The sequence below is a fragment of the Anolis sagrei genome, chromosome X (genome assembly GCF_037176765.1).
Source record: "Anolis sagrei isolate rAnoSag1 chromosome X, rAnoSag1.mat, whole genome shotgun sequence".
Taxonomy (NCBI): domain Eukaryota; kingdom Metazoa; phylum Chordata; class Lepidosauria; order Squamata; family Dactyloidae; genus Anolis; species Anolis sagrei.
In genome coordinates, this window is record NC_090034.1 from 79,936,058 (window position 1) to 79,963,255 (window position 27,198).

Below are 27,198 nucleotides of genomic sequence, written 5' to 3' on the forward strand. Positions count from 1 at the left end.
TAAGGCATTTGTTCTACAGTTAAGATAATATGTTTACGTTATTTCTGTAATTTGCATAATTACAGACATAACCCATCAAGCTTGCTTTTAAAAATGGTTAGATGAAAGCAACTATATCTCTGAAGAAAAAATGTTAAGACAACCAAGCTTCTGATTGAAAATTGTTGCTACACTGACAAATATAACCTATTCCAGTCTTAGAAGACAAATGTTGAAAATGTATCTCTTTCACCCAAAAAGATATACCTGTTCTGAATTCTTCCGAGCATAATTCAAAGTGCTGGTGTTAACCTATAAAGCCCCAAACGACTCCGGCGCAGTTTACCTGTCCGAACATATTCTCCCCTATGAACCATCTAGGTTGTTAAGATCGTCTGGAGGGGCCCTGCTCTCGGTCCCACCGGCCTCTCAGGCGCGTCTGGTGGGGACGAGGGACAGGGCCTTATCAGTGGTGGCCCCTCGACTCTGGAACTCTCTCCCACTGGAGATCAGAACTGCCCCCTCCATTCTGTCTTTCAGAAAACGGGTGAAAACCTGGCTATGGGGTTTGGCTTTAGACGAGTGAATCAATATTTCTGTGATCAGATAGATGACGATGAATGATGGACTACGAATTCACTATGATGACTGACCATTGTTATTATGTGATTGCATTTTGCTGTTATAACGTTTTAATTGAATATGTTATATGTTTTTAATGATTGTTTTGTGATTTTATTGTTGGAAACCGGCCTGAGTTCCCTGATAGAGGGGAGAAGACCGGTATACAAAATTGCTAAATAATTTTAAAAAATAATAATAAATAAATTGTCAGTTAAAATTTTACTATTACAAGATTTACTGAGTTTCTATTCCTTATGTTTATTGTAGCATGTTTGCCATATTTACAGCAAGCAAAATAAGCTAGTTCTTGATTCAAACATAGATGTTTTAAAGCAGTACACAGTATTTTAAAAAGAACATATAAAAATACCCCTTTAGAAGCCTCTGTAAGAAAGGAAATACAAAGTTTATTTCCACAACTTTCTTCTGACCAGAGCTGCACAGAAATGCTACAATTGTACAGTTTGTTTTCAACTATACAGCAGGAAGACGTCTACAAAAAAGTAAAGAACACAATATGTAAGTGATTGCATAGCAGGAACACGAACTTTTAACATGAAACAAAGGTTAGAAATACTATCAAATATACAATGATTCAATAATCAACCTTCTTTAGGCATTTCCCACAACCAGAATCGAAAAAGCAACCTTTATTCTTATATGGTTGGCTGGAGTGAATTAAACTTAAATTTTCTACAGAAACATAATAATTCAGGATACTCCATTCTAGTGAACAGAAGCAGAGGGCTGTAAAATGTTTTGATATTGGCATACATGTTTCAAGAGAAAACCTAAAACAACAGAGTACTCTCTCAAGAACACTTTCAGCTATGCCATGGCAATTTTTCACATTTATAAAGCCAAAAGGAAAAGTAGCAGCTCTTCACATTCAGTGTGAACTCAGAAGACACATGATACTGCAACCGGAGCATTCTTTTTGTAATCTTCCTGAACAGTCTTGTTCAACCTATGGTAGGCCCTGATGAATGACCTCAAATTGTTCATTATGCTTGGAGACAGGGCTATTCATGAATATACAAGTAACCTAATCAAAGTTTAGTTCTATTTACTACAGACACTAATCTATCATGTTTCATCTGCACATTATATAGTAAGGAAACTTAAGCGATCTGTGTTCAACTGATTGCTAAAACCTATGTTGCACAGCATACAATGTATTCATATTTACCTAATTATTTAAATGAATATTTTTTTCCTTAAAAGGGTTAAGAGATTCGTCAAAAGAAAGCACCTGTATTCCTGACAAAATTCACAATAAGCTCTTCAGATGGCCTTTTTTTTTTTTTGCTCCATTCTAACACTACCAGAACTGTAACTTCAGCAATATCAATGAGTACCCAATTCCATGTTACAATATCCTGTGAGCAGGCCATCTTGGCCCAAGTTGGGAAGGCAAACTGTTCCCTCCTTAATTCAAGTAGCTCATCTATACTTCACAGCAGTCACGGCTGTATAATAGCTGCTCAGTTTTTCAGCTGCACGGCAGGGGATTACTGGACACATTACACGGGGACTAGTTATCCTTTAATGATGATGTTGTTAGGACAATGGGGTCAATGAGGATGAAAGCCAAGGTACCGTAGATGCCTGAAGCATAAAAATGCAAGTATTTTACAAAAATATACAAACACCACAAGGACCTCGTAGCTGCCCATTACATTTAACAAGATGGACTCTCTTGTATAAGATTTTTAATACTGTGTTTTAATAGTAGTAATTGTCTCCTACAGGGATGACAAAAATATTTTAAAGCAATGTTGCAACATCGTAACTTAAGTGAGTACCTCAATAATAATACATGCCTAAAAAACAATGTACATGTTTAGTGGCCACTGCATTTGGGACTAGCCTATGACCGGGATCTGGATTTTGATCTAGATCTAGAATGCGATCTCGACTGAGATTTGGATCTAGCTGGTTCTTTTTTCCTTGGTTCTTTTTCATATCTTGAGCTGGACTTATATTGTGTCTTAGAATCCGTTTTAGAGGTGCCTCTAGATTTAGTGCGAGATGCAGATCTAGAACGTGACTTAGCCTTCATTTCGTTTTTGGGTGGTGACTTAGAGCGTGATCTTGAATTGGACTTTGACCTTGAAAAAGACCTGTTACGGTGTCTGAACCTATCAGAAAGAGGAAGATAATAAACTTGAATATGGACAAGCTGCTAACAGTCGGGTATTTTACATTTAAATGTTGTACTGTTGCAGGCACACACTTTTTGGATTTTGAATTTGTTATAGAAAAGAGTCTTTACCTATCATTATCTGAACGACTTCTGCTACGGCGGCGTCTTCCAGCAGGTCTACTGCTAAAAAGGTACATCAGAAAAAGTAAACAGTGGCTTAAACCTTTACAATTTTTCACAAACCCCAAGTAAAGCTTTTTGAGAATTGCATTGGTCTTTCATGTTTCTTCAATGATACAACAACTATTTTTGATGGTTCATGCAAGGTATGACAACTCCCATGCATGTTATTACTAGGGTGACAATATCTAGGTATCAGGTTCTCTCTTCTCCACTACATGGTCAAGCTAAGTACAACACTTACTTTCTAGGGCTATAAGATCTGCGATAGCTGTAGTCAAAAGAACGGCTTCTTGACCTCCTCCTTTCGTAACTGCGGCTTCTAGAACGCCTGTATCTGTCATAGTCATCGTAACGGGAAGAGCTGTATACGTTTCTTCCTTCTTTTGCTTTCATTTGGTTTGGTGCTGCAGAAAAAATATGTAACAGCAATTCTTTAATATTGTTGTTATGTGACTTCAAGTTGAGAGTGGTTTAGGTCAACCCTATTCTAAAGTTTTCTTGAGACAGATTTATTCAGAGATTGGCCACTGCCAAAAAATGTGGCTTGCCAAAGATTGCCCGTAAGAGTAGACTATCTAGTCTAGTATTCTTTCCCTACAGCGGACAATCAGATGGTTCCATGAGAGGATGTCTGTGTGTATAGTCACCTAGGCCCTTAGCAAATGGAGGTATATCACTATCAGACAGGTCACCGAGAACCATATATTTCACAAAACGGTTGAGTCTCCATATCATCTATATGGGTGACTACATAGTACAGGTATGGGCAAACCCAGGCCCAGGGTTTCTCAAGCCCTCCTCTCTCTCACCATCATATCCTTCCTCTCTTCCTTCTCTCTTCCTCCTTCCCTCCCTTCCTTCACTTCCACCCTTTCATCCTTCCCTTTTGTCTTTCTTTCCTTCTCTCTTTCCTTTATCCTTCCCTTCTTCCTTCTCTTCTTCCCTCCCTTCTTTTTCCTTCCCTTCCACCCTTTCATCCTCCCTTCTGTTTTGTCTTACTTTTATTCTCTCTTTCCTTTATCCTTCTCTCTTCTTCCCTTCCTTCCTTCCTTCTCTCCCTCTTTCTCCTTCCACCCTTCCCTTCCTTACTTCCATCACGGGGCAGCCAGTCCTCCTAGCAGGGAATGCAAGCATGCGGCCTCCTAAGTTAGAAAGTCTGCTCATGCCTGACATAGTATGTTAGCAAATTTTGTAGTTCAAATATATACAGTGAGAAGTAATTCAGTCCATCCTGGACAGCTAGCCACTCAACCTTATACGTTAAGTGAGCTTTAGCATTTTAAAATAGATAATACCGGTTATCTTTTTCTCCCAAGCTAAAAGACACAGAATCTCAGCTGAATCTTAAGAAAGCTCTATGTGGTCACATAAACCCAATTCTATTTTCTCCCCCGTTTCTCTACTCAAATTTATCAACTTAATTCTCCGTTTCCACCCCCACCCCATGACTCCTATGAGGAACAGCTTGCTGGCTTTGGCAATTAGCATACTAATCAAACTTTTCCATACACATTCATGTATAAAAGAAACAAGCTGTTCCCAGTATTTGTCAGACTTAATATTTCCATTCCACTGAACTGTAGCACATGATCTACTGTGTGCATTTCCAAGGTACTCTTTCTACAGGCACAGAAATAACACTTTTGAAAAAAAAATCCCCATAATATTGAATTCATGTCCCAGATTCTGTGGTTATGTGAACAAATCTGTTGACACAGTTCATACAGCTCAAAATATTATATTTTAAGACTCAATTTCCACTAGTGAAGACTATTACAGAAAGACAGTACACATACTTTTCCGGTCTCCTTGAGCAAACTGGATTTCTATTTGACGGCCACAAATCCATTTCCGGTCCAAATTATGAAAGGCATCCTCAGCATCACGGACATCCTCAAATGTGCTAGATGTTAAGGTACTTGGGAATCTGAGGTATTTACATCTACAGTTAGTAAGATTGGCTTTTCCAATATGTCATCATGCCCTTGTTTACCAACTTGTTGTTATTTTTGGCATGTTCTATGGCATAACAAAAATTAGCTGACATTAACAGCGCCTATCTGATACTTTGTCACAAAAAGGCAAATTTCAGGAAAAATATTTATACTTAATGAATGCCAGATTTCTCTTATTGATACAAATGGTTCTCATCCTACAAAAATTACTTTATTTCCCTTAACTAACGATTAAACGTTGCAGTTTGCTGATGCATCTAGTACTAAACTGGAAGTCACCTACATTTTTCTATGATTGGTTAAAATTAAGTCAGTATCATACTTTATGAGAAACACATTATGCTGACAAATTATTCTGAAATCAGATGTTTTATTTCACACTAGCCAATTACTCTGCACATCTCTATGTGACCTATACAAATTCACTGTTCTTACATGCCCTGATATCAGCAAAAATTCAGATATGCTCATCTTAAATCAGGAATGGCTTTATTTAAATGAGAACCACAATTTCAAATATATCGCTAATGTTAAGCAAATTATTACAGGGTCCACAGCTAAACTAAACCATAAAAATGGATTGGTTAACCACTTACAAAGACAGCAAGAGGACATTTCTTATTCTGTAGGATACATGAGGTATGGCTCCTTTTATCTTGGCCACCAGTCAACTTCATCTTGACCTTTAACTCTTTAAGTGCTTGTTAGAAGGACTTGTCATGAGATGCTTGGTCAAAAATGACAGATGGCTTTATCTTTATACTTTGAAAAACAACCTTTTTCCCCCATCTGCAGATAAAGCGAAGCTTTGTCTCTCATTATGGCTTGTCCTTCTTCCAGCTTTTCTTTATCTTTTCTTTTCCCAAACTTTCCCTTCTCTTCAAGCCTGATCCTTAAGAGGTCTTTGGCTTGTCTACTTGCCTTAATTCTTGGACTCTACTCTAAAGGTTCTTTCATGCTTTCTCTTTGGGGTCGCCATTACTGTACAGCTTTACACTCTGAGGCAACAACAGAGGACAGCAAATTAGGGGACAATAATCAGAGCAAGATTCTTCACCTCATTTTATACAAATCTGCTTTTGATCAAATTACTGTTTCTATTAAATTAACACAAAATATCAGCCACATTTTGCTAAGCACAAGAACAAGTTTACCACAAATGCCAGTTATATTAAAAATGCAACGAAACACTTTGGGGGCAGCAGCAAATACCATTTCAATATTAAAAGTACAAATTTGAATATGAAGCTTGCAACAACAAAGCACATTTTACTGAATATGGCTTAAATTCTAAAATATGAAAATGTATCATATATTAATCTGCGGGGAAAACAGTACACACATAATGTAACTTTACATACAACACAGAATAAATTAGTTTTTTTTCCATTTAGGTTTGTTACCTCATACAAAAACGTGAATTTCAAACGTCAACACCCCTCACTAATCAGCCATCTGAGGAAAGGATATTGAACATAAGCAAATCCTCTTGGACGGCGAGTGTAGAAATCCAAAGGTACGTACACATCAACTATTGGACCATAACGACCAAATTCACGACGCAAGTCTTCAGACCTGAAATAGAACACTTCACATTAGTTTTTTTAAAAAAGAAGTTTTCTTATTACACAGGACATGCCGTATCATGTATAATAAGTACATAAACATTAAGAAAATAAAGGGACACTACATTCCAGTTAAGTCATGCAAAATGGCTGTAAACTTAGTTTTGATTCAGGAAGCCTATTCTATCTGTTTTCTAGATGGTCACAGGCAAAACATGATTCTTTCTGCCTTTGTATCAAGCTTCTGGCCACTCTCTCATGGAAACTAGTATGTTTAAATGTGTTTTAACGAATATTTTTACTGTTTATTGTTTAATCTGTCTATTCTATTTATTTCATCTACTTTTTATTAAATGACTTTTATTTTGTTCATTGTGTAATGTACTTATTTGTGTGGTGAGCCACCCTGAGTCCTTTTAGGGAGATGGGGTGAGACAGAAATAAAGATTATTATTATTACTAAGAAATCCTTCAAAATGGAAACATTCTTGAAAATATGCAACTTAAGTGTTTTTTTTTAAGTATGTGATGCAGCAAAAACAATGGTTTTTTTTTCAAAGTGAAGGAAAATCTCCAACGAGACAAAGTCTACAAATAATCAAGAACAGAAAGTGCTTTCATAAGATTATTGCAATGGCATAAGAAAGTACCCTCCCAAGTTTTTGGATGAAATTGGCTACCCTTGGTGCTAAACACATGGATAGCAGATTTTCTTTTTAAAAGGCTTTATCAAATAACAGCATATTTCGCTCTGAAAATGTAACATGACAAAGCAGCACACTTAAAACGTTTCCCCACTAGCAGATTCCACTGAACATAGTGTAGCTTGCTTCAAATTTCAAGTTTGAAATTATTAATTTAATAAGTATATTTATATTTTAAAATTATGTTAGGCTCTTTTAACGGATTATGTATTTTTAATTGGTGTTCATGTTTTTAACTGTGTTGTATGTCCTGTTATTACTGTATTTTAATCTGCCATTCCCTATCTAAATCAATTGAGATAGGCAGAATATAATAATTATTCTATTATTACTACAAATGAATTACAATTTCTTGCTGTATTTTAATCAGGTATTCCCCTGCTTCGATTCATAAAAAGAGGAAAGAATCAATCAATCAATTAATCAAACAAACAATAAAAAATTGTTGATGAGAAACATATGCATTAGGATTGTTTATTTCTTCCTGTATTTTAATCTTATTCCATGAGGAGAGACATGTGTATTAATATGTTATTGTATTAGAATCTTTGTCCCCACCTTGATCACAGGGAAAAGTGGGAACGAAATAATAATATACAAAATAATAAATATAATATAATAATAATAAAAGTTTATTTATATTCCGCCCTATCTCCCCTGGAGGACTCATGGAGGATTCCAACAAACCAAAAGGGAAACATTCAATGCCTCAATGACAATAAGTACAAATATAATAATCCAGAATAACCCCACATAAAAGACATCCCAAACATAACTTAAATAAAACGTAATCTATCCAAAATGATAACTAACATAAAATGTGAAAATAAAACATCCAAATTAATTTACAAAAGCACCACGAAGGTTCACAGATGTGTGCACTGATTGTACGGTCAATGATGTGAAATGGGCTAATGTGATCTAACAAGGCCCAAATGCATTTATACTTTCCAATCAGCAGTCTAGTAATAGTCTCTCTTCATCTAATCTTCCTCTCTAAATGCTTGTGAGCAAAGATAAGTTTTCAGCTGTTTTTTGAAGAAGAGAAGGGGCACTTTTATTTCTTTAGGGAGGGAGTTCCAGAGGAGGGGGTGGGGGACAACAATTAGTTTTATTATTGTTAATCTATGATGAGATATGTGTATGGTGCGTCTCTAGTGCTGCACTTTAATTTTTGGTATTATCATAGAAGCATTATTCCACATTTCCATAGTCCCATCCAACGTTGGAATTTGTAGTTTAGAATTGTTCCCTCCCTTAATTCAAAGTGAGAGGTGGATAAAAACAATAATCTTAACAATCATTACTAATTAGTGACAATTAGTAATAAAAACTATTAATTTGTAACAAAAAAACACATGCATGGGACTTGTGTATTGATGTATTTTAACAACAACAATTCTTTATTGATTAGTCAATTTTGACCATATCAAAACATACAAAACATACACATACAGTAAAACCATATATGAATATGAGGCATCATGGCCTACTGGCCTGTCAACCCACTCCTAAATAATTGAGCAACTATGAGATAAAAAGGTTAAAAGATTAAAATTGTTTAATTCCTTAAAATAGGGTTAGAGTGGGGGGCATGGGTAGGTAAAACTAGTGGCGTGTCCATATTAAGTTTTTAAGTTTGAGTTTTGCTGATGGCAGCAAGGTCGCCTCTCTCTGCTTCCATCTTCTCACGGATGGCCAGCGCTTTTTGGATAAAAAGGGTCAATTTTAAAATAGAGTTTTTATCTGAACCCTGAAGAAGGATGTGCAATTTCTCCTTATTCTCTGAATAAGTATGGTTCTCCAGCAGAGGCTCTAGGTAGTAAGACCGGGTCCTGTTGTAGTAGGGACATTTTAAGAAAAAATGTTCTGAGTCCTCCACTTCTGCATCTACCTCACGGCACCCACAGGTTCTCCTCGTGTAGGGGATATTCTGATGTCGTCCCAACTTGGACTTAATGTCGAGCTGCTCAAATCTAGCCCGGGTAAAAACTTTTCTAAGATAGAGTGGAAGTATAAAAGAGAGGTAAGGTTCCATGCCCACATTACATTTAAATTTGGCCAGGTATGGAGTGGCTCTAGCTTGCGCGATGTATTTTATCGTATTTGTTGTGCCCTGCTTCAGGATGCTAGGAGAAACTGTTAATAAATTATTATTACTATTTTAATTAATTGTTTCCCACCTGGATCTTTACATAAAGGTGGACAATAAATGATGATTTTGGTAGACCATGACAAGTGTTTGCACAGGCATTCTCAATTTATTGCTGTCGTTTAATTTATTGTTATTATTTTATTAATTTATTTATTATTCAAACTTATATGCCACCACTCCCCTAGGGCTCGGAGCGGCTTACAAGAACAGACTAAAATCTAAAACAATTAAAAAAACCCAGCAATATCAAAGATCAAAAGCCTGTCAAATCAAGTATGTCTTACATGCCCTGCGGAACGCTGGTAAGTCCTGCAAGGCACAGACTTCAAGTGTTCCAGAGTGATGGTGCCACTGCTGTAAAGGCTCTGCGTCTGGTTGCTGTTAGATGCAAGGTCTTAAAACTGGGAACTTCCAATAAATCTTGGTCCTCAGAATGAAGGGATCTCTGGGGTCGGTAGGGGGTGAGGCGGTCCCTCAGGTACATCGGCCCCAGACCATATAAGGCCTTAAAGGTAAGTACCATCACTTTGAAAGTGATCCGGTGCTCAATTGGCAACCAATGCAGCTGCAGTAAGATTAGTGTTATGTGGCATCCCATCAGAGCTCTCGCAAGAAGCCGAGCAGCTGCATTTTGTACCAACTTGAGCTTCCGGATCACCAACAGAAGAAGGCCAATGTAGAGGGCGTTACAGTAGTCCAGTCTTGAGATGACCACGGCTTGGATCACTATAGCTAGGTCATCCCTGGACAGATAGGGGGCCAGCCGTCTAGCCTCCACTTTTAGCACTTTTAGTCTACATTTGCATGGTTCCATCCTATGAAATCTTGGACCATATCATTTGGCATTTATTTTCCACTTGAGTCCAAAGTAAAAGGTGGTCAGGAAGCAATAACAATATGAATACTGATTAGCCATTATCAATAATAATAATAATAATTACAGATTCCTAACAAGAAGCATGTGATTGAGGTGTTTCAATTATATTAATTAATATTATTGTGCCCCCAGTGGCACAGTGGGTTAAAGCCCTGTGCCGGCAGGACTGAAGACCGACAGATCGCAGGTTCGAATCCGGGGAGAGGCGGATGAACTCCCTGTATCAGCTCCAGCTCCTCATGCGGGGACATGAGAGAAGCCTCCCACAAGAATGATAAAACATCAAAAAAAGGGCAACGTCCTTGCAGACGGCCAAGTCTCTCACAACAGGATGCTCCTGACACGACAAAAAATAATATTATAAATAATAATAAACATTGCTTCTCTATTTAAAATTGTGTTTAATTTGTTTATATTATTATTAAAGCACTTTCAATTTTCGTGGTTTCTTTCTATGCAATTTGTAGTTTGGGAGTTGTTTCCCGCCTTGAACCAAGATGAGAGGAGAGTAAGAAACAATATTAATAATGATATTATATTAATAATAATGATTACTAATTAACAATGATATGGAGCCCCCGGTGGCGCAAAGGGCTGAGGGGGAAAAGGAAGGGACTTGAGGCTGCTGGGAATTAGAGTCCAAAGGGAGTTGGAAGGGCGAAGTTGGCCCATGCCTCATTTAAAAGCAACCCAGGGAGCAGAGGAGGCAGCCAAGCAAAGAGGGCGGGCTGAAGGGCCTCGTGGTAGGAACAGCGAGGCCTCCAAGGCCCGCTCCCCCCTCCCTCGGGGTTGGGCCTAGCGCTTCCGCCGAAGCCTGCCTTTCCTGAGTCTCGCCGCCGCCTCCCGCGCCCGGTTCTCCCTCAACTTACACGCACCTGGTGTCGTCGGCCACGTTGCGAACGAACAGCGAGGTGTTGGGAGGCCGCAGGTAGCGAGACATGGCGGTCCTGCGGGAAAGGAAAAGGAAACCCGCTGACGAGGCCTGAGGGATGGAGGCAAGCAAGCCGAAGCGGTACCAACCGCCTTCTGGCGCGCTCGCGTACTCTCGCGAGATTTCCCCCCTCTCCCCTAGAGCCCCTCAGTGACGTCGCTCTCGCTCACAACAGACGGCGGGAAGTCTTGATCAAAGTGCATGCTCGAACCAGCTTGAGAGGTATCCTCGCGCAGGCGCGGGACTGCCACTTCTTGACGCACGCGCACGTGGGCGCTTTTTTCCCGCTTTCCCAGCGCGGGTACTACTCGGCCAATTAGGACAGGTTGCTGTGATTGCCCCCGGTGGCGCAGTGGGTTAAACCCCTGTGCCGCAGGACTGAAGACCGACAGGTCGCAGGTTCGAATCCAGGGAGAGGCGGATGAACTTCCCTCTGTGTTTCTCAACCAGGGGGTCGGGACCCCTGAGGGGGGTGTCAAAGGGGTCGCCAAAGACCATCAGAATATCAGAGTGGGTCATGCACAGAGTACTTGAGATTTCCAGATCAATTATCACACTGTAGACTTCTTCCAGAAAATTAGAAACATTAGAAATTTCAGGCAAAAATTGATATGATAAGAAACAAAGATGGCAGGGACCTAACAGAAGCTGAAGAGATCAACAGAAGGTGGCGAAGACTATACAGAAGATCTATATAGGAAGGATAATAATATCGAGGATGGTTTTGACGGTGTGAATGAATTAGAACCAGACATCCTGAGGAGTGAGGTGGAATGGAAGCATTGCTAACAAGGCAGCAGGAGACGACGGGATCCCAGCTGAACTGTTCAAAATCTTAAAAGATGATGCTGTCAAGGTGATGCATGCCATATGCCAGCAAATATGGAAAACACAAGAATGGCCATCAGATTGGAAAAAATCAACTTATATCCCCATACCAAAAAAGGGAAATGCGAAAGACTGCTCAAACTTCCATACAGTGGCCCTTATTTCTCATGCCAGTAAGGTAATGCTCAAGATCCTGCAAGGAAGACTCCAGCAATACATGGAGCGAGAGTTGCCAGATGTTCAAGCTGGGTTTAGAAAAGGCAGAGGAACGAGAGACCAGATTGCCAATATCCGCTGGATAATGGAGAAAGGCAGGGAGTTTCAGAAAAACATCTACTTCTGCTTCATTGACTATTCTAAAGCCTTTGACTGTGTGGATCATAATAAATTGTGGCAAGTTCTTGGAGGGATGGGCATCCCAAGCCACCTTGTCTCTCTCCTGAGGAATCTGTACAAGGACCAAGTAGCAACAGTCAGAACTGACCACGGAACAACAGACTGGTTCAAGATTGGGAAATGCGTACGGCAAGGCTGCATCTTCTCACTCAACCTTTTTAACTTGTATGCAGAACACATCATGCGAGGATGTGCGGGGCTTGATGAATGCAAGGCTGGGGTGAAAATTGCTGGAAGAAACATTAACAACCTCAGATATGCAGATGACACCACTCTGATGGCCGAAAGCGAGGAGGAGCTGAGGAGCCTTCTAATCAAGGTGAAAGAAGAAAGCGCAAAAGCTGGGTTGCAGCTAAACATCAAAAAAACCAAGATTATGGCAACAAGAATGATTGACAACTGGAAAATAGAGGGAGAAATCGTGGAGGCCGTGACAGACTTTGTATTTCTAGGTGCAAAGATTACTGCAGATGCAGACTGTGGCCAGGAAATCAGAAGACGCTTACTTCTTGGGAGGAGAGCAATGTCCAATCTCGATAAAATAGTAAAGAGTAGAGACATCAGACTGGCAACAAAGATCCGCCTAGTCAAAGCCATGGTACTCCCTGTAGTAACCTACGGATGTGAGAGCTGGACCTTAGGGAAGGCTGAGCGAAGGAAGATCGATGCTTTTGAGCTGTGGTGTTGGAGGAAAGTGCTGAGAGTGCCTTGGACTGCGAGAAGATCCAACCAGTCCATCCTCCAGGAAATAAAACCCGACTACTCATTGGAGGAAGGATATTAGAGGCAAAGATGAAGTATTTTGGCCACATAATGAGCAGACAGGAAAGCCTAGAGAAGACAATGATGCTGGGGACTATGGGAGGAAAAGGAAGAGGGGCAGATCAAGGGCAAGATGGATGGATAGTATCCTTGAAGAGACTGACTCGACCTTGAAGGAGCTGGGGGTGGTGACAGCCAACAGGAAGCTCTGGCATGGGCTGGTCCATGAGGTCACAAAGAGTTGGAAGTGACTGAACGAATAAACGCATACACATCTGAGTCCACACTGCCATATATTCCAGTTCAAACCAGATAATTTGGGATTTTATTCAGCTGTGTGGAAGAGACCCCAGACAGGACCTTTATTGCAGGATCTGATCCCAAGGTTTCTGTTTATCCCAGATTATCTGGCAGTGCAGACTCATATAATCCAGTTTAAAGGTGAAAACCTGGGATCAGACCATGGGATATAGGGTCTGTGTGGAAGGACACTAAAGTAGAGGCATCTCTAAGCCCTTAGAAGACACGTGTTTGGGGAGTTTTCATGGTTGCTTTGCTCCAATCCTGAAGCTGTCCACCTTTTTTACACATTGCACCATGTTGTTGTAGCACTATTATTCCACTTTAACTACCTTGATGTGGAATTCTGGGTGTTGTATTTTAGTCAGGCGCAAGTGTTCGCTGACAGGGACTTTGCCCTTCTTTGAACTACAAATCCCAGGGTTCTGTGGGCTGTTGTCATGGCAGTTAAAGTGGAATAATAGCACTGTAATGGGTGCGTCTACACCAGGCATGGGCAAACTTCGGCCCTTCAGGTGTTTTGGACTTCAACTTTTACCATTCCTAAGAGCTGGTATGTAGGCTGTTGGGAATTGTGGGAACTGAAGTCCAAAACACCCGGAGGGCCAAAGTTTGCTCATGCCTGATCTACACTGTAGAGCAGTGGTTCTCAACCTTGCTAATGCCGTGACCCCTTAATGCAGTTCCATATGTTGTGGTGACCCCCAACCATGATATTGTTTTTGTTGCTACTTGATACCTGTCATTTTACTACTTTATAAATCGTAATGTAAATAGCCGGTATGCAGGATGTATTTTCATTCACTGGACTAAATTGAGCAGAAAAACCAAATATGCCCAAATCTGAATGCTAGTGGGGTTGGGGGAGGATTGATCTTGTAATTTGGGAGTTGTGGTTGCTGGGATTTATAGTTCACCTATAATCAAAGAGCATTCTGAACTCCACCAATGATGGAATTGAACCGAACTTGGCACACAGAACTCCCATGACGATTAGAAAACACTGGAAGGGTTTTGTGGACATTGACCTTGAGATTGGGAGTTGTAGTTCACCTATATCCAGAGGAGTGCGTGGATTCATGCAATGATGGATCTGGACCAAACTTGGCATGAATACTCAATATGCCCAAATGCGAACACTGGTGGAGTCTGGGGAAAATAGACCCTGACATTTGGGAGTTGTAGTTATTGGGATTTATAGTTCACCTACAATCAAAGAGCATTCTGAACTCGACCAACAATAGAATTGGGTCAAACTTCCCACACAGAATCCCAATGACCAACAGAAAATACTATGTATTGTCGAAGGCTTTCATGGCTGGAATCACTAGGCTCTTGTGGGTTTTTTCGGGCTATATGGCCATGTTCTAGAGGCATTTTCTCCTGACGTTTCGCCTGCATCTATGGCAAGCATCCTCAGAGGTAGTGAGGTGAGGATGCTTGCCATAGATGCAGGCGAAACTTCAGGAGAAAATGCCTCTAGAACATGGCCATATAGTCTGAAAAAACCCACAAGAACCTAGAAAATACTATGTTTTCTGGTGGTCTTTGGTGACCCCTTTGACACCCCCTCACGACCCCCTCAGGGGTCCCGACCCCCATGTTGAGAAACACTGCTGTAGAGTTAATGCAAATTGACACCACTTTAACTGCCATGATCCAATGCTATGGAATCCTGGGAGATGTAGTTTGGCAGAGAAGGTTGCAAATCTTGTAAAACGACAGTTCCCGGGATTCCAGAGCATTGAGCCAAGTGGAATCAAACTGCATTAATTCTACAGTGTAGATTCCGCAAAAAAATACTTAGCATTTCAGTAAAGGAAACAAAACCAGACACGATCCATAATATACAGCGTTCTTTATTATCCAAATATAAAAACATCAACAGCGGGACCTCAGTATACACACCCAAATCCATGGATTCTCAAGTCCCATTATATACAATGGTGGAGTAATGTGGTATTGCTTGTAGAATATGGCCAAATTAAGGTTTGCTTTTGGGGCTATTTTTAAAAATATTTTAAAGCCGTGGATGGTGGAATTGGTAGGTGCAGGATCTGTGGATATGGAGGGCCAGCTGTACTACTAACGGAGGCATCCATCCTCTCTTCTTTAAACCTTCTTGCTTCTCCTGGTAAATGTTGCTGAACCAGATGTTATAGTCTGTGGAAAAGAAGAAAGGCTTTTCAAAGTAGCTGTGTAATTATTATTATTATTATTATTATTACTAATAATTTATTTATGAAACATGATTTTACATATAACATCTATCTATCTATCTATCTATCTATCTATCTATCTATCTATCTATATAAATGCTCTGTGCATAATGAGTACCTTAAAAACAAAAGAACCAATGAACGAAATCACACCAAATTTGGCAACAAAACGTCTCACAACACAAGGAGTGACCATCACTCAAAAATTATGATTTTGTCATTTGGGAATTGTAGTTTCTGGGATTTATAGTTCACCTATAATCAAAGAGCATTCTGAACTCCACCAATGATGGAATTGAACCAAACTTGGCACACAGGACTCCCATGACCAACAGAAAACACTGGAAGGACTGGGGTGGGGGGGTGGGGGGTGGGGGGCAATTGACCTTGAGTTTTGGAGTCGTAGTTCAGCTATATCTAGAGAGCACTGTGGACTCAAACAATGTTGGATCTGAACCAAACTTGGCACAAATACTCAAATATAAACAAATGGCGTTTGGGGGAAATAGACCTTGACATTTGGGAGTTGTAGTTACTAGGATGTATAGTTCACCTACAATCAAGGAGCATTCTGAACCCCACCAACGACGGAATTGGGGCAAACTTCCAACACGGAACCCTCATGATCAACAGAAAATACTGTGTTTTCTGGCGGTCTTTGGCGACCCTTCTGACACTCCCTCGCAACCCCTCCCCCAGGGGTCCCAAATCCCAGGTTGAGAAATGCTGTCTTAAGGCCATCCAGTCCAACTCCCTTCACCAGGGCAAGAAACCATAAAGCCCTCCTGACAAGAAGCCATCTAGCCATAGATATAGATAAATAATATTATTAAATATATATGATTTACACACACACACACACGTTTATGACAGATATAGTACCATAGATTTGAAAGGGACCCCTAAAGAAGGACAATTATATGTTGCATGTTCCAGAGTAGGCAAACCAGACAATCTTTACATCAGCACTGACAAAGAAACAACAATACTGTTTACCCACGAGGATAGAGAAATTACATATATTAGAAACCAACACTTTCTCATTATTTTATTTTCCAGATCACCAGACTGGGCCACAGCAACGCGTGGCAGGGGACCATTAGTAATTTATAATTTTATCCCTTGCAATTGACCCAGCCCACTGTGCTCAACTTTTTATTATTTTACTTCATATCCTATGTTTACCTTGTATTATTTTGTTTTGTTTACATTTTATTTGATGTTATTATTTGTTGTATGTATTCTTTTACTTTGTTGTAAATGTTGGGCTTGGCCTCATGTTAGCCGCCCCGAGTATCCTTAGGGAGATGGTGGCGGGATATAAATAAAGTTATTGTTTATTATTATTATTATTATTATTATTATTATTATTGTTATTATTATTATATTGTCTGTTCTGTTTAGAACTGGGAAGACTGCAGAAGATCATTCATAGCACCTTTTCCCTATCCCATCTGGATGGAACAGACTGCATTTATAAACAAGGTAGACCCAATGGTTGGGGATGGTGGGTTTTGTTGTCCCAAACATTTGGAAGTTACCAGATTGGGAAAGTAAAGTAGTCACAAATGGGAACAGATTTAGGGTGCATCTACACTGTGGAAGTAATGTAATTTTGACATCACTTGAACTATCAGGGCTCAATGCTACAGAATGCTGGGCGTTGTAGTTTGGTAAACCACCAGAACCATTGGCAGAGAAGGCTCAAGACCTTATAAAACTACAACTCCCGTGATGCCATAGCATTGAGCCTTGGAGGTTCAAGTGATGCCAAACTGCATTAATACTATAGTGTAGATCAGACATGGGCAAATTTGGGCCCTCCAGGTGTTTTGGATTTCAACTCCCACAATTCATAACAGCCTCAGGCTCCTTCCTTCCCCCCCTCAGCCGCTTAATGGAGGGCCGAAGTTTGCCCATGTCTGGTGAAAATGTACCCAAAGATGGCTGAAGAAATCCACAAAAAGCTTTTTCTTCCTCTTTCTGCAGCTCATTTTTAGACTGGCTTCAACAAGGGTTAGTCCTAAATCCTGTTTTTATAAAGCCAGGACACACACACACATAGTTAAGTACTCCATAGATTCATGTGCCTCTGAGCTTTTTAAAAACTGCTTTCCCTCACCAGTTGTTTCATTTTGGTCATGTCAGGAGCAACCTGAGAAACTGCAAGTAGCTTCTGGTGTGAGAGAATTGGCCGTCTGCAAGGACGTTGCCCAGGGGATGCCCGGATGATTTGATGTTTTTATCATCCTTGTGGGAGGCTTCTCTCATGTCCCCGCATGAGGAGCTGGAGTTGATAGAGGGAGCTCATCCGCCTCTCCCCAGATTAGAACCTGCGACCTGTCGGTCTTCAGTCCTGCTGGCACAGGGGTTTAACCCACTGCGTGAGCGGGGGGCTTCCATGGTGATGGTGGACATAAGTGGCAGGACATATAGGCCAAAACATGTGAAAGAAATTATTTAATTTAAAAATAATTGTTTGATGCTTTTTTATTTGAAAACTTAAAATCATATATTTTAATTTTAACTGAAAATTAAATTAAATTAAATGATATTAAATTAATTTAAAAACATGCGTTTCCATTTTGCCACGAATCGAGGACAAGACAATAGGGCTACCAGGGCAGATAGAATAGCTTTTGATATTATTATCATCATTGTCGTCCTTTTTTAAATGGTACACATTAGTTTTTCATTTAATAATACACAGTGATGAACAGATATATGTTAAGAATGCCTTGCAACAGACACAGTAGTTTCTCAACCAGAGAGCCGGAACCCCTGGGGTGGGTCGCGAGGGGGTGTCAGAGGGGTCACCAAAGACCATCAGAAAATACAGTATTTTCGGTTGGTCATGGGGGTTTGGTGTGGGAAGTTTAGCCCAATTCTATCTTCGATTGTAGGTGAACTATAAATCCCAGCAATTACAACTCCCAAATGTCAAGGTCTGTTTTCCCAGAACTCCAGCAATGTTCACATTTGGGCATATTGAGGTTTCGTGCCACATTTGCTCCAGATCCACCATTGTGTGAGCCCACAGTGCTCTCTGGATGTAGATGAACTACAACTCCAAAACTCAAGGTCAATACCCACCAAACCCTTTCAGTATTTTCTGTTGGTCGTGGGAGTTCTATGTGCCAAGTTTGGTTCAATTCCATCGCTGGTGGAATTCAGAATGCTCTTTGATGGTGGGTGAACTATAAATCCCAGCAACTATAACTCCCAAATGACAAAATTATCCCTACCCCGCCAACCCTCCAGTATTCAAATGTGGGTGTATCAGGTATTTGTGTCAAATTTAGTCCAGTGAATGAAAATACATCCTGCATATCAGATATTTACATGACGATTCATAACAATAGCAAAATTACACTTATGAAGTAGCAACGAAAATAATTTTATGGTTGGGGGTCACCACAACATGAAAAACTGTATTAAGGGGTTGCGGCATTAGGAAGGTTGAGAAACACTGATTTAGATTAACTACAACTCCTATAAATCAAGGTCAATTCCCCCCCCCCCCCCACAAAACCTGGTTATGGGGGTTCTGCGTGTTCTCCAGACATTTTTGGGGTTCAGATCCCATCAGCCCTCGACAATGTAACTAGATGGTGGATGGTGATGGGAGCTGCAGGGCTTGTGGAACAGGCATGGGCAAACTTCGTCCCTCCAGGTGTTTTGGACTTCAACTCCCACAATTCCCAACAGCCTATTGGCTGTTGGGAATTGTGGGAGTTGAAGTCCAAAACACCTGGAGGGACGAAGTTTGCCCATGCCTGTTGTAGAACATCTGGATTGAAAGAAATCAACTACTTTCTATTTCTTCTTCAAGTTCACAAGATTTACGTACCTCGACCATTTCGTTGCCTACTATTTCCTGTTCGTGGATGAATTTATCCGATTTGGCCACCAGCTTTCCGTCAACCAGGTTCACTGTGCACTGTTTGAATAAAGAAAGAAAAGATGTTGTTGAGCAATAGCTTGAGCAGTGGAAGTAAAGGAGATAATGGGACAGCAAAAGCTGGAGAGATATTTATTTTCCTTTTTAATAGATTCTTTTCCAGTATAGAAAGATCCCAGGATGGCGCACATATTAAATCAACACAAAAGAAAAGGATTAGAAAGGGAATGGGAACTTCACAGCCAACTGAGCCAGTCATAGCCAATGGGAAGGAATGCTGGGGGTTGCAATCCAGGGGAGTAACCAGGGGAACATTTGCACAGTTCAAACTAGTGCGCCAGCTGCGCCCATACCTTGGGAAGTCTGACTTGCCCACGGTAGTCCACACTCTGGTTACATCCCGTATAGACTACTGCAACGCACTCTACGTGGGGCTGCCTTTGAAGACTGTTCGGAAGCTTCAAATGGTCCAACAGGCAGCAGCCAGGTTGTTAACAGGAGCGGCGCTCAGGGAGCACACAACTCCTCTGTTGCGCCAACTCCACTGGTTGCCAATTCCTACCAGGTACAATTTTAAAACCCTAAACAGTTCCGGCCCAGTTTACCTGTCTGAACGCATCTCTCCCTATGAACCATTTAGACGCTTAAGATTGTCTGGTGAGGCCCTGCTCTAGATCCCGTCCCCTTCGCAGATGAAATTGGCGGGAACGAGAGACCGGGCCTTCTCAGCAGTGGCCCCTCAGCTATGGAATGCCCTTCCTAGGGATATTAGATCAGCCCCCTCCCTCCTAGCATTTCGAAAGAAAGTCAAAACCTGGCAATGTAACAGATTAATTGAGGTCCACAGAACGACTGGACGATGCGACGGAAAAATGATTTTAGTGATGAGACGCTGAGGACTTGAGTTTTATGGTTTTTATTGTTTTATTGCTTTTATATGGCTTATATTATATGTAATGTTTTTAACTGTATTTATGTTGTTTGGGGGCATTGACTGCCAACTGTAAACCGCCTCGAGTCGCCTCTGGGTTGAGAGGGGCGGTATATAAATATGGTAAATAAATAAATAAATCCAACATATATGATTCCTACCCTTTCACTAGTCTAGTTTGCATTCATTGGCAGATGGAGGCACTAGTTTTTGTATTATTACGTATCAGAATTTCTTGGGCTGGACCTGTTTTTGAAGACGTGCTAGAATCCTATATAGTTGGTCTTCCACGTTTTGTGGGTGGAGTCCCTGCTGGTGCTAAACCCTTGTGCCGGTAGAACCGAAGACTGACAGGTCAGAAGTTCGAACCTTGGAAGGGTGCGGATGAGCTCCCTCTGTCAGCTGCAGCTCCCCATGTGAGAACATGAGAGAAGTCTCCCACAAGGATGGTAAAACATCATAACATCCGGATGTCCCCTGGGCAACATCCTTGCAGATGGCCAATTCTCTCACACTAGAAGCAACTTGCAGTTTCTCAAGTCACTCCAAATGTGGGTTTGATAATTCACTGATCTGATTACAGGTAGCCCCCAAGTTACAAATATCCAACTTACAAATGACTCCTAGGAAGAGAAAGACAATCTAACCCTCGGAAGGGAAATCAACTCCTGGAAGAGTTTTTGACATGGGAAAAAGGGGTCTACACCGAAGCTTTATCCCCAATCCTTGTTTCCACAACAAGCCACATTTTTCAAAATCCAGAGACAGAAAGTGAGGGGAAATCTGCTGAACAGGGGCACAGAGAGCAAAACAAACGCTACAGGGGTGTTAACCCTTCCCTATGCGATCTCAAGGGATATACAGTACAAATATTTGGCTGGAGTCACACTTTAAAAATGTCAGTGTTCCAACTTACACACGAATTCAACTTAAGAACAAACCTACAGAACCTATCTTATTTGTAACTTGGGAGCTGCCTGAAATATGTTCTGGGTCTCCAGGTCTTCCAGCATGACCCTATGGCCAGCATCCAGAGCTGTCCTGGAAGACATAGAGCAGGGGTTCTCAAACTTTTAAAGCCAAAGGCCGGTTCACAGTCCCCCAGATTGTTGGGCGGCTGGACTATATTTTAAAATATTTTTAAAGTACACTGAACATATATTATTTGTAGTGCAAAAAAAACAAACATGAAAGAACAATACAATATTTAAAATGAAGAACAATTTTCACCAACATAAGCATACCAGTATTTCAGTGGAACGTGTGGACCTGCTTTTGGTTGATGAGAAAGTCAAGTCAGTTAGACTTATTCTGTGCCTTCAAGTTGTTTCAATCTAAGAGCAACCTTAAAGCTAACGTTTAGGGCGGGGGCTGGGGAAATGACCTTGGAAGGCCACATCCGGATTGCAGACCCTAGTTTGGGGACCTCCGACCTAGAGATTCGTAGAGAGAACATTTTGATAGACTTCTGTAGGTTTTCCAGCATGATTGTATGGTCAACCTCTAATGTCATCATGGAGAACATAGAGATTCCCATAAACCATTTCTCTAGCATTCATAAGTCCTCCAAAATGATCATATGGTCAATGTAAATATGAGTTACCTTGACTTTCTTGCCATCCATGGTGGTCATGTCTGCCTCTTTCCCCAGCGTGAATGAGTTTGTGACGGACTTATTGGGGGTCTTGGAGGTGACGACAAAGGTGTTCCCTGTCTGGCGGATTTCAGTGACTGGCTTGACATCTTTGGCGACTTTGATGATATCGTCGGGCAAAGCTGGAAAACAGAACCCCAAAAATAAGTAATCATGCATTTGGCTAGGCACTAGAGATGTAAAGAGTATGGACATCAATGGGATGTTTACATCAATGGTCTTCTGTTGTGTTGGACCAATAATTCATTTCACTTCTTGGTCATTCTATAATTAACGCCATTTTGCACCACTTTAACTGCCATGGTTCCATGCTATGGGGTCATTGGAGTTGTGTTACAAGGTCTTTAGCTTTCTTTACCAAAGAGTGAGGATTCCACACCAAACTCCATGGCAGAGCTGATGTTTCAACACTGGTCTCCAGAGTTGAGGTCCAACAAAAATATAAATAGAGAGGATTTAAATTTATGAATAGGTGAAGGATGTTGCTAATAGTTGTAGCTGACAGTGGAAATACAATTCTGCAATACTATACCAGATGGGTTGTTGTAGGTTTTTCAGGCTGCATGGCTATGTTCTAGAAGCATTCTCTCCTGACATTTCGCCTGCATCTGTGGCAAGCATCCCCAGAGGTTGTGAGGTACCACCTCTGAGGATGCTTGCCACAGATGCAGGCAAAATGTCAGGAGAGAATGCTTCTAGAACATTTATTTATTTATTTATTTATTTATTTACAGCTTTTATATTCCGCCCTTCTCACCCCGCAGGGGACTCAGGGCGGATTACAGTGTACACATATATGGCAAAAATTCAATGCCAATTTTGACATACAAACATATACAGACATAGACAGAGGCTATTTAACTTTTTCTGGCTGCCAGGGGAGCTGTCGCTTTCATTGTCTATCTGCGACGCTGATGAAGCACTTCCGCATTCCCCGCATGCTTCCCCGCTGGAATGCTTTGCTGGAGTCTTCTTTATGGCCTCATAAATCAGTTAATTTAGCCTCCCCACACTTTAAGGTGGTACCTTATTTTCCTACTTGACAGATGCAACTGTCTTTCGGGTTGCAAAGGTCGACAACAGACTACACACAATTGGTTGGAAACCCACTCCAACCTGGGCTGGCTTCGAACTCATGACCTTTTGGTCAGAGTGATTTTAATGTAGCTGACACTCAGCCTGCTGCGCCACAATCCCGGAGAACATGGCCATACAGCCCGAAAAACCTACAACGCAGTGATTCCAGCCATGAAAGCCTTCAACAATACAGAATACCAGATGTTCTTCTGAAATAGAATTCTACAGTAGGATTGTGAAATAGCTGTTTTGTAATAGAATTCAATATGCAGCAAAATTTTGAATACCAAAGTAGATGCTGTTTGACCCAACAAAGAACATCAGAACATTGTAATAGGTTTCTTTGTAGGTTGCCCAAGAAATGCCTATATTCCAATGCTTAGAGCTTGGTGTTTTGTCCCTTTTGGGATCATAGCTCCAAGCATCCCCTCAGGCAGCATGAGACATAGCAGGATTTTGGGTATTGACATCCCCAAAATATCCTTTCCAAACTCAGGCAGTATTTATTATTTTGATGCAGATGGATATGTAGACCCTCTCTGTTATTTTCTGGCTTGCAAAAAATAGTGCTCCAGCTAAAAACAGAAAGCTAAAATGTAATTATGGCATATCATTCTCTTGCCACGACTCAGTGTCTTCTAGAAAACAGTTCCTATCCCTCAAAGATAGCTAGGATGATGGGACGTTCCCTATCTGGATGGCACCAGTTTAGGGAATGGTGCTCTATGGAGGAATGTAACCCCTTTGATAACATAGCTCCCAAGTTGCTTACCAATAGCTTTCAGGAAATCTTCATAGTTCTCCTGGGAATAGACCTGCCATGTGCCGTTGAATGCCATTTTGCCGTAACCCTGAATGTTAGGACAGTCAAGAAGCTGGTAGGAAAAGGATAGGGGCAATGACTAAGGGGCCAAATGCTATTTATAAAGGAGGAAAGATGTCCAAAGTGAAGCTGTGAATTATGAAACCTAAAGATATCAATCATTAATCTGTACTTTGTAGGAATAACCTCCTGTTCATTGTGCTGGAGAAATCCTTGATGGATTCAGGAAGAGTTATTGCCAAATCATATAGTCAAGGTTTGGGGGATGAATAGCCACGGCAATAAACCTCAACATATTTATTTCTGAATTTTACAAATAAACATCAAAACACCTTGTTACAATCAGCATGCATCCTTCAGTGCAGTCCTCTCCGATGGCACTGATTTAATCAGCTTCATTTAAGATGTCCCAGTTTCTCTTTTTGCTTCCCGCTTTCCCTTTTGTCCTTCAGTTGCTGCAAAATGAGTTCAAGGCACGTAAGTAGTTTGCATCAATTAACTTGGCAGCATGGGGAGATGTGGTGTAAAATCATATCCTTCCCAGGGGACACAGGGAAAAGCAAACTGCAGCAGCCTCTCCTGTTTTAACTGTTTTTCCTTATGAATAACGTCACCATCTTTGCCCCATCTTTCAGTTGCTTGGCTGAACATGTCCTGGTTTTTAACTGCAAAATACCGGAGGATATGTAGTATCCTTTGGTTGCATTTCCACTAGGGTTGTGCATTTGGGGTAAACCTTGACCCATTTTGTGCCCTGGCTTTCGGTGGGGGCCTCGACCAATTTTTTAGGAGCCTCCTGAAATCGGGAGGACAGATATCTGTTTTTGCTCTGGGGTGCCAAAAGATCCATTTTCTGTTGGCTCATTATGCGAGGAGAGGGGGAGTTCCCAGGCTCCCCTTCCTGCGCATTTTAAGGAGGTTTCTTCTTACCTGCTGTTTTTACTCTCTAGGAGGCTCTCGGCTGCCTTTCCAAGGCAAGGAGGCAAGTTCTGTTTCTTACTCTAGAGGAGGTGCTAGGCTGTAGGTACTGGCAGGCATGCACGATTTCTGGGCCTGTACGCCATACACACACTCTCTTTCCAAGGCAAGGAGGCAAGTTCTGCTTCTTACTCTAGAGGAGGTGCTAGGCTGTAGGTACTGGCAGGCATGCACGATTTCTGGGCCTGTACGCCATACACACACTCTCTTTCCAAGGCAAGTTCTGTTTCTTACTCTAGAGGAGGTGCTAGGTTGCAGGTACTGGCAGGCATGCACGATTTCTGGGCCTGCACACCATACACACACTTTCTTTCCAAGGCAAGGAGGCAAGTTCTGTTTCTTACTCTAGAGGAGGTGCTAGGCTGTAGGTACTGGCAGGCATGCACGATTTCTGGGCCTGCACACCGTACACGCACTTTCTTTCCAAGGCAAGGAGGCAAGTTCTGTTTCTTACTCTAGAGGAGGTGCTAGGCTGTAGGTACTGGCAGGCATGCATGATTCCCGGGCCTGTACGCCATACACGCACTCTCTTTTCAAGGCAAGTTTTGTTTCTTACTCTAGAGGAGGTGCTAGGTTGCAGGTACTGGCAGGCATGCACGATTCCTGGGCCTGCCTGCAATACACACACTCTCTTTCCAAGGCAAGGAGGCAAGATCTGTTTCTTACTCTAGAGGAGGTGCTAGGCTGCAGGTACTGGCAGGCATGCATGATTCCTGGGCCTGCACACAATACAACCACTCTCTTTCCAAGGCAAGGAGGCAAGTTCTGTTTCTTACTCTAGAGGAGGTGCTAGGCTGCAGGTACTGGCAGGCATGCACGATTCCTGTGCCTGCACATCATACACACACTCTTTCCAAGGCAAGGAGGGAAGTTCTGTTTCTTACACTACAGGAGGCACTCAGCTGTAGGCACCGGCAGGTGTGCACACTTTCTGGGCCTGCATGCTACACAAGCTCTCTCTTTCCAAGGTAAGGAGGTCCTTGCCTTGGAAAGAGAGTGTATTTGTGGTGTGCACCTGCCAGTACCTGCAACTTAGTGCTCGGCTACAGGCACTGGCAAGTGCGCACTTTCTGGACCTGCATGCTAGACATGCACTCTCTTTCCAAGACAAGGAGGCAAGTTCTGGGAGGTGCTTGGCTGCACGTGCACACGCGTTCTCTCCTGGGCTACACCATGCTGGCCAGCCACACACTGCTTTCAAGGCATTTTAAGAGCGATGACCTCCTGGAAGAGGAGAATAGTTTTCAAGGAATAAGGGTTTACTTTTTGTTTGCTGTGGAATTAATAAAAAACATTAAATGGTGATGCCAAAAAGCAGGATTGGAGCTGGGATCGGCTCCCCCTTGCTTTCGTGTCAAGCTGATTTTCATAGCGGGAGGGACCTTCCCCTTTCGTGCTCCTGAAGTACCGAAAGAATGAAACGAAGGAAACAGGAGAAACGAATTCTGTGTAAAGCTCTAATTTCCACTTACTTTCTGATTGGTTGAATGGATGGATTTATTATTAATTGCTTTGGCTGAAGACTATAGTAATACGTCAGTTGCACAGATAATCTAATATCAATCCAATCTGAGTTTAGTTAGGATTTATAGTTGAAACTCAAACATAATTAACTCAGCTTGGTGTAGAGGCACATTTGGAAATTCTTCCTTAGGTTTAAATGGCAACACACTGCATCTCGGTCTAGTGGGGAGGACTTTGACCTCATGGCCCATGTGTCTGCTCAACCCACTCTTCTGGAGTCTGAGATGGACAGCGTCCAAGCTCCTGTTCTTCTTCTTAAGTCAAATGACACTTGTGTTGGGCAGGCCTGCAAATAGAGCAAAGGAAGTTCCAAGTTTCCTAAAGGCACTAGGATCCTAGCCTTGGAAGCTAAGCAGAGTCAGCTTTGGTTAGTGCATCAGTGGGAGACCATGAACAAACACAAGCATTGATAAGGCTACATTTCATAAGAAGTAACTGGCAAAAACACCACTAAGGATACCTGGACTAAGAGTTTATCTGCAGTGAAGAATTAGTGCAATCTGACACCTCTTGAACTGCCATGTCTCATGGCTATGAAATCCCGGGAGTTATCATTCTGACTAAGGACCTGAGACATCTAAAATTCCCAGGATTTCATGGCATTGAACGATGGCAGTCCAAGTAGTGTCCAATTGTATTAATAGTAGATGTACTCCAAGAAAACCTTATAAAATTTTTGGGATCTC

At 41.5% G+C, this 27,198-nt stretch overlaps 2 protein-coding genes across 9 annotated transcripts; both read right to left on the bottom strand.

The window, feature by feature from the left end:
* Positions 1-990: 990 nt before the first annotated feature.
* SRSF10 (serine and arginine rich splicing factor 10) lies at positions 991-11,328 on the bottom strand. Of its 8 annotated transcripts, none has more exons than XM_067460574.1 (6): positions 11,058-11,321; positions 6,356-6,462; positions 4,729-4,830; positions 3,174-3,336; positions 2,879-2,929; positions 991-1,096 (listed from the first exon to the last, which is right to left on the bottom strand). In XM_067460574.1, the coding sequence occupies exons 1-6, from the start codon at positions 11,126-11,128 to the stop codon at positions 1,078-1,080; spliced, it is 513 nt and encodes a 170-aa protein (XP_067316675.1). In that variant the 5' UTR covers positions 11,129-11,321; the 3' UTR covers positions 991-1,077. The 8 variants fall into 8 exon arrangements, with proteins under 8 accessions (XP_067316675.1, XP_067316674.1, XP_067316676.1 ...); XM_067460573.1 differs by having other exon boundaries at positions 2,879-2,932; positions 11,058-11,317; XM_067460575.1 differs by lacking the exon at positions 991-1,096 and adding an exon at positions 1,241-2,744 and having other exon boundaries at positions 11,064-11,328.
* Positions 11,329-15,246: 3,918 nt separating this feature from the next.
* Positions 15,247-24,118, bottom strand: LOC132780515 (fatty acid-binding protein, liver). Its single transcript, XM_060784230.2, has 4 exons — positions 23,960-24,118; positions 22,060-22,232; positions 19,475-19,564; positions 15,247-15,568 (listed from the first exon to the last, which is right to left on the bottom strand). Exons 1-4 carry the CDS (start codon positions 24,024-24,026, stop codon positions 15,518-15,520), a joined length of 381 nt encoding a protein of 126 aa, XP_060640213.1. The 5' UTR covers positions 24,027-24,118; the 3' UTR covers positions 15,247-15,517.
* Positions 24,119-27,198: the final 3,080 nt, after the last annotated feature.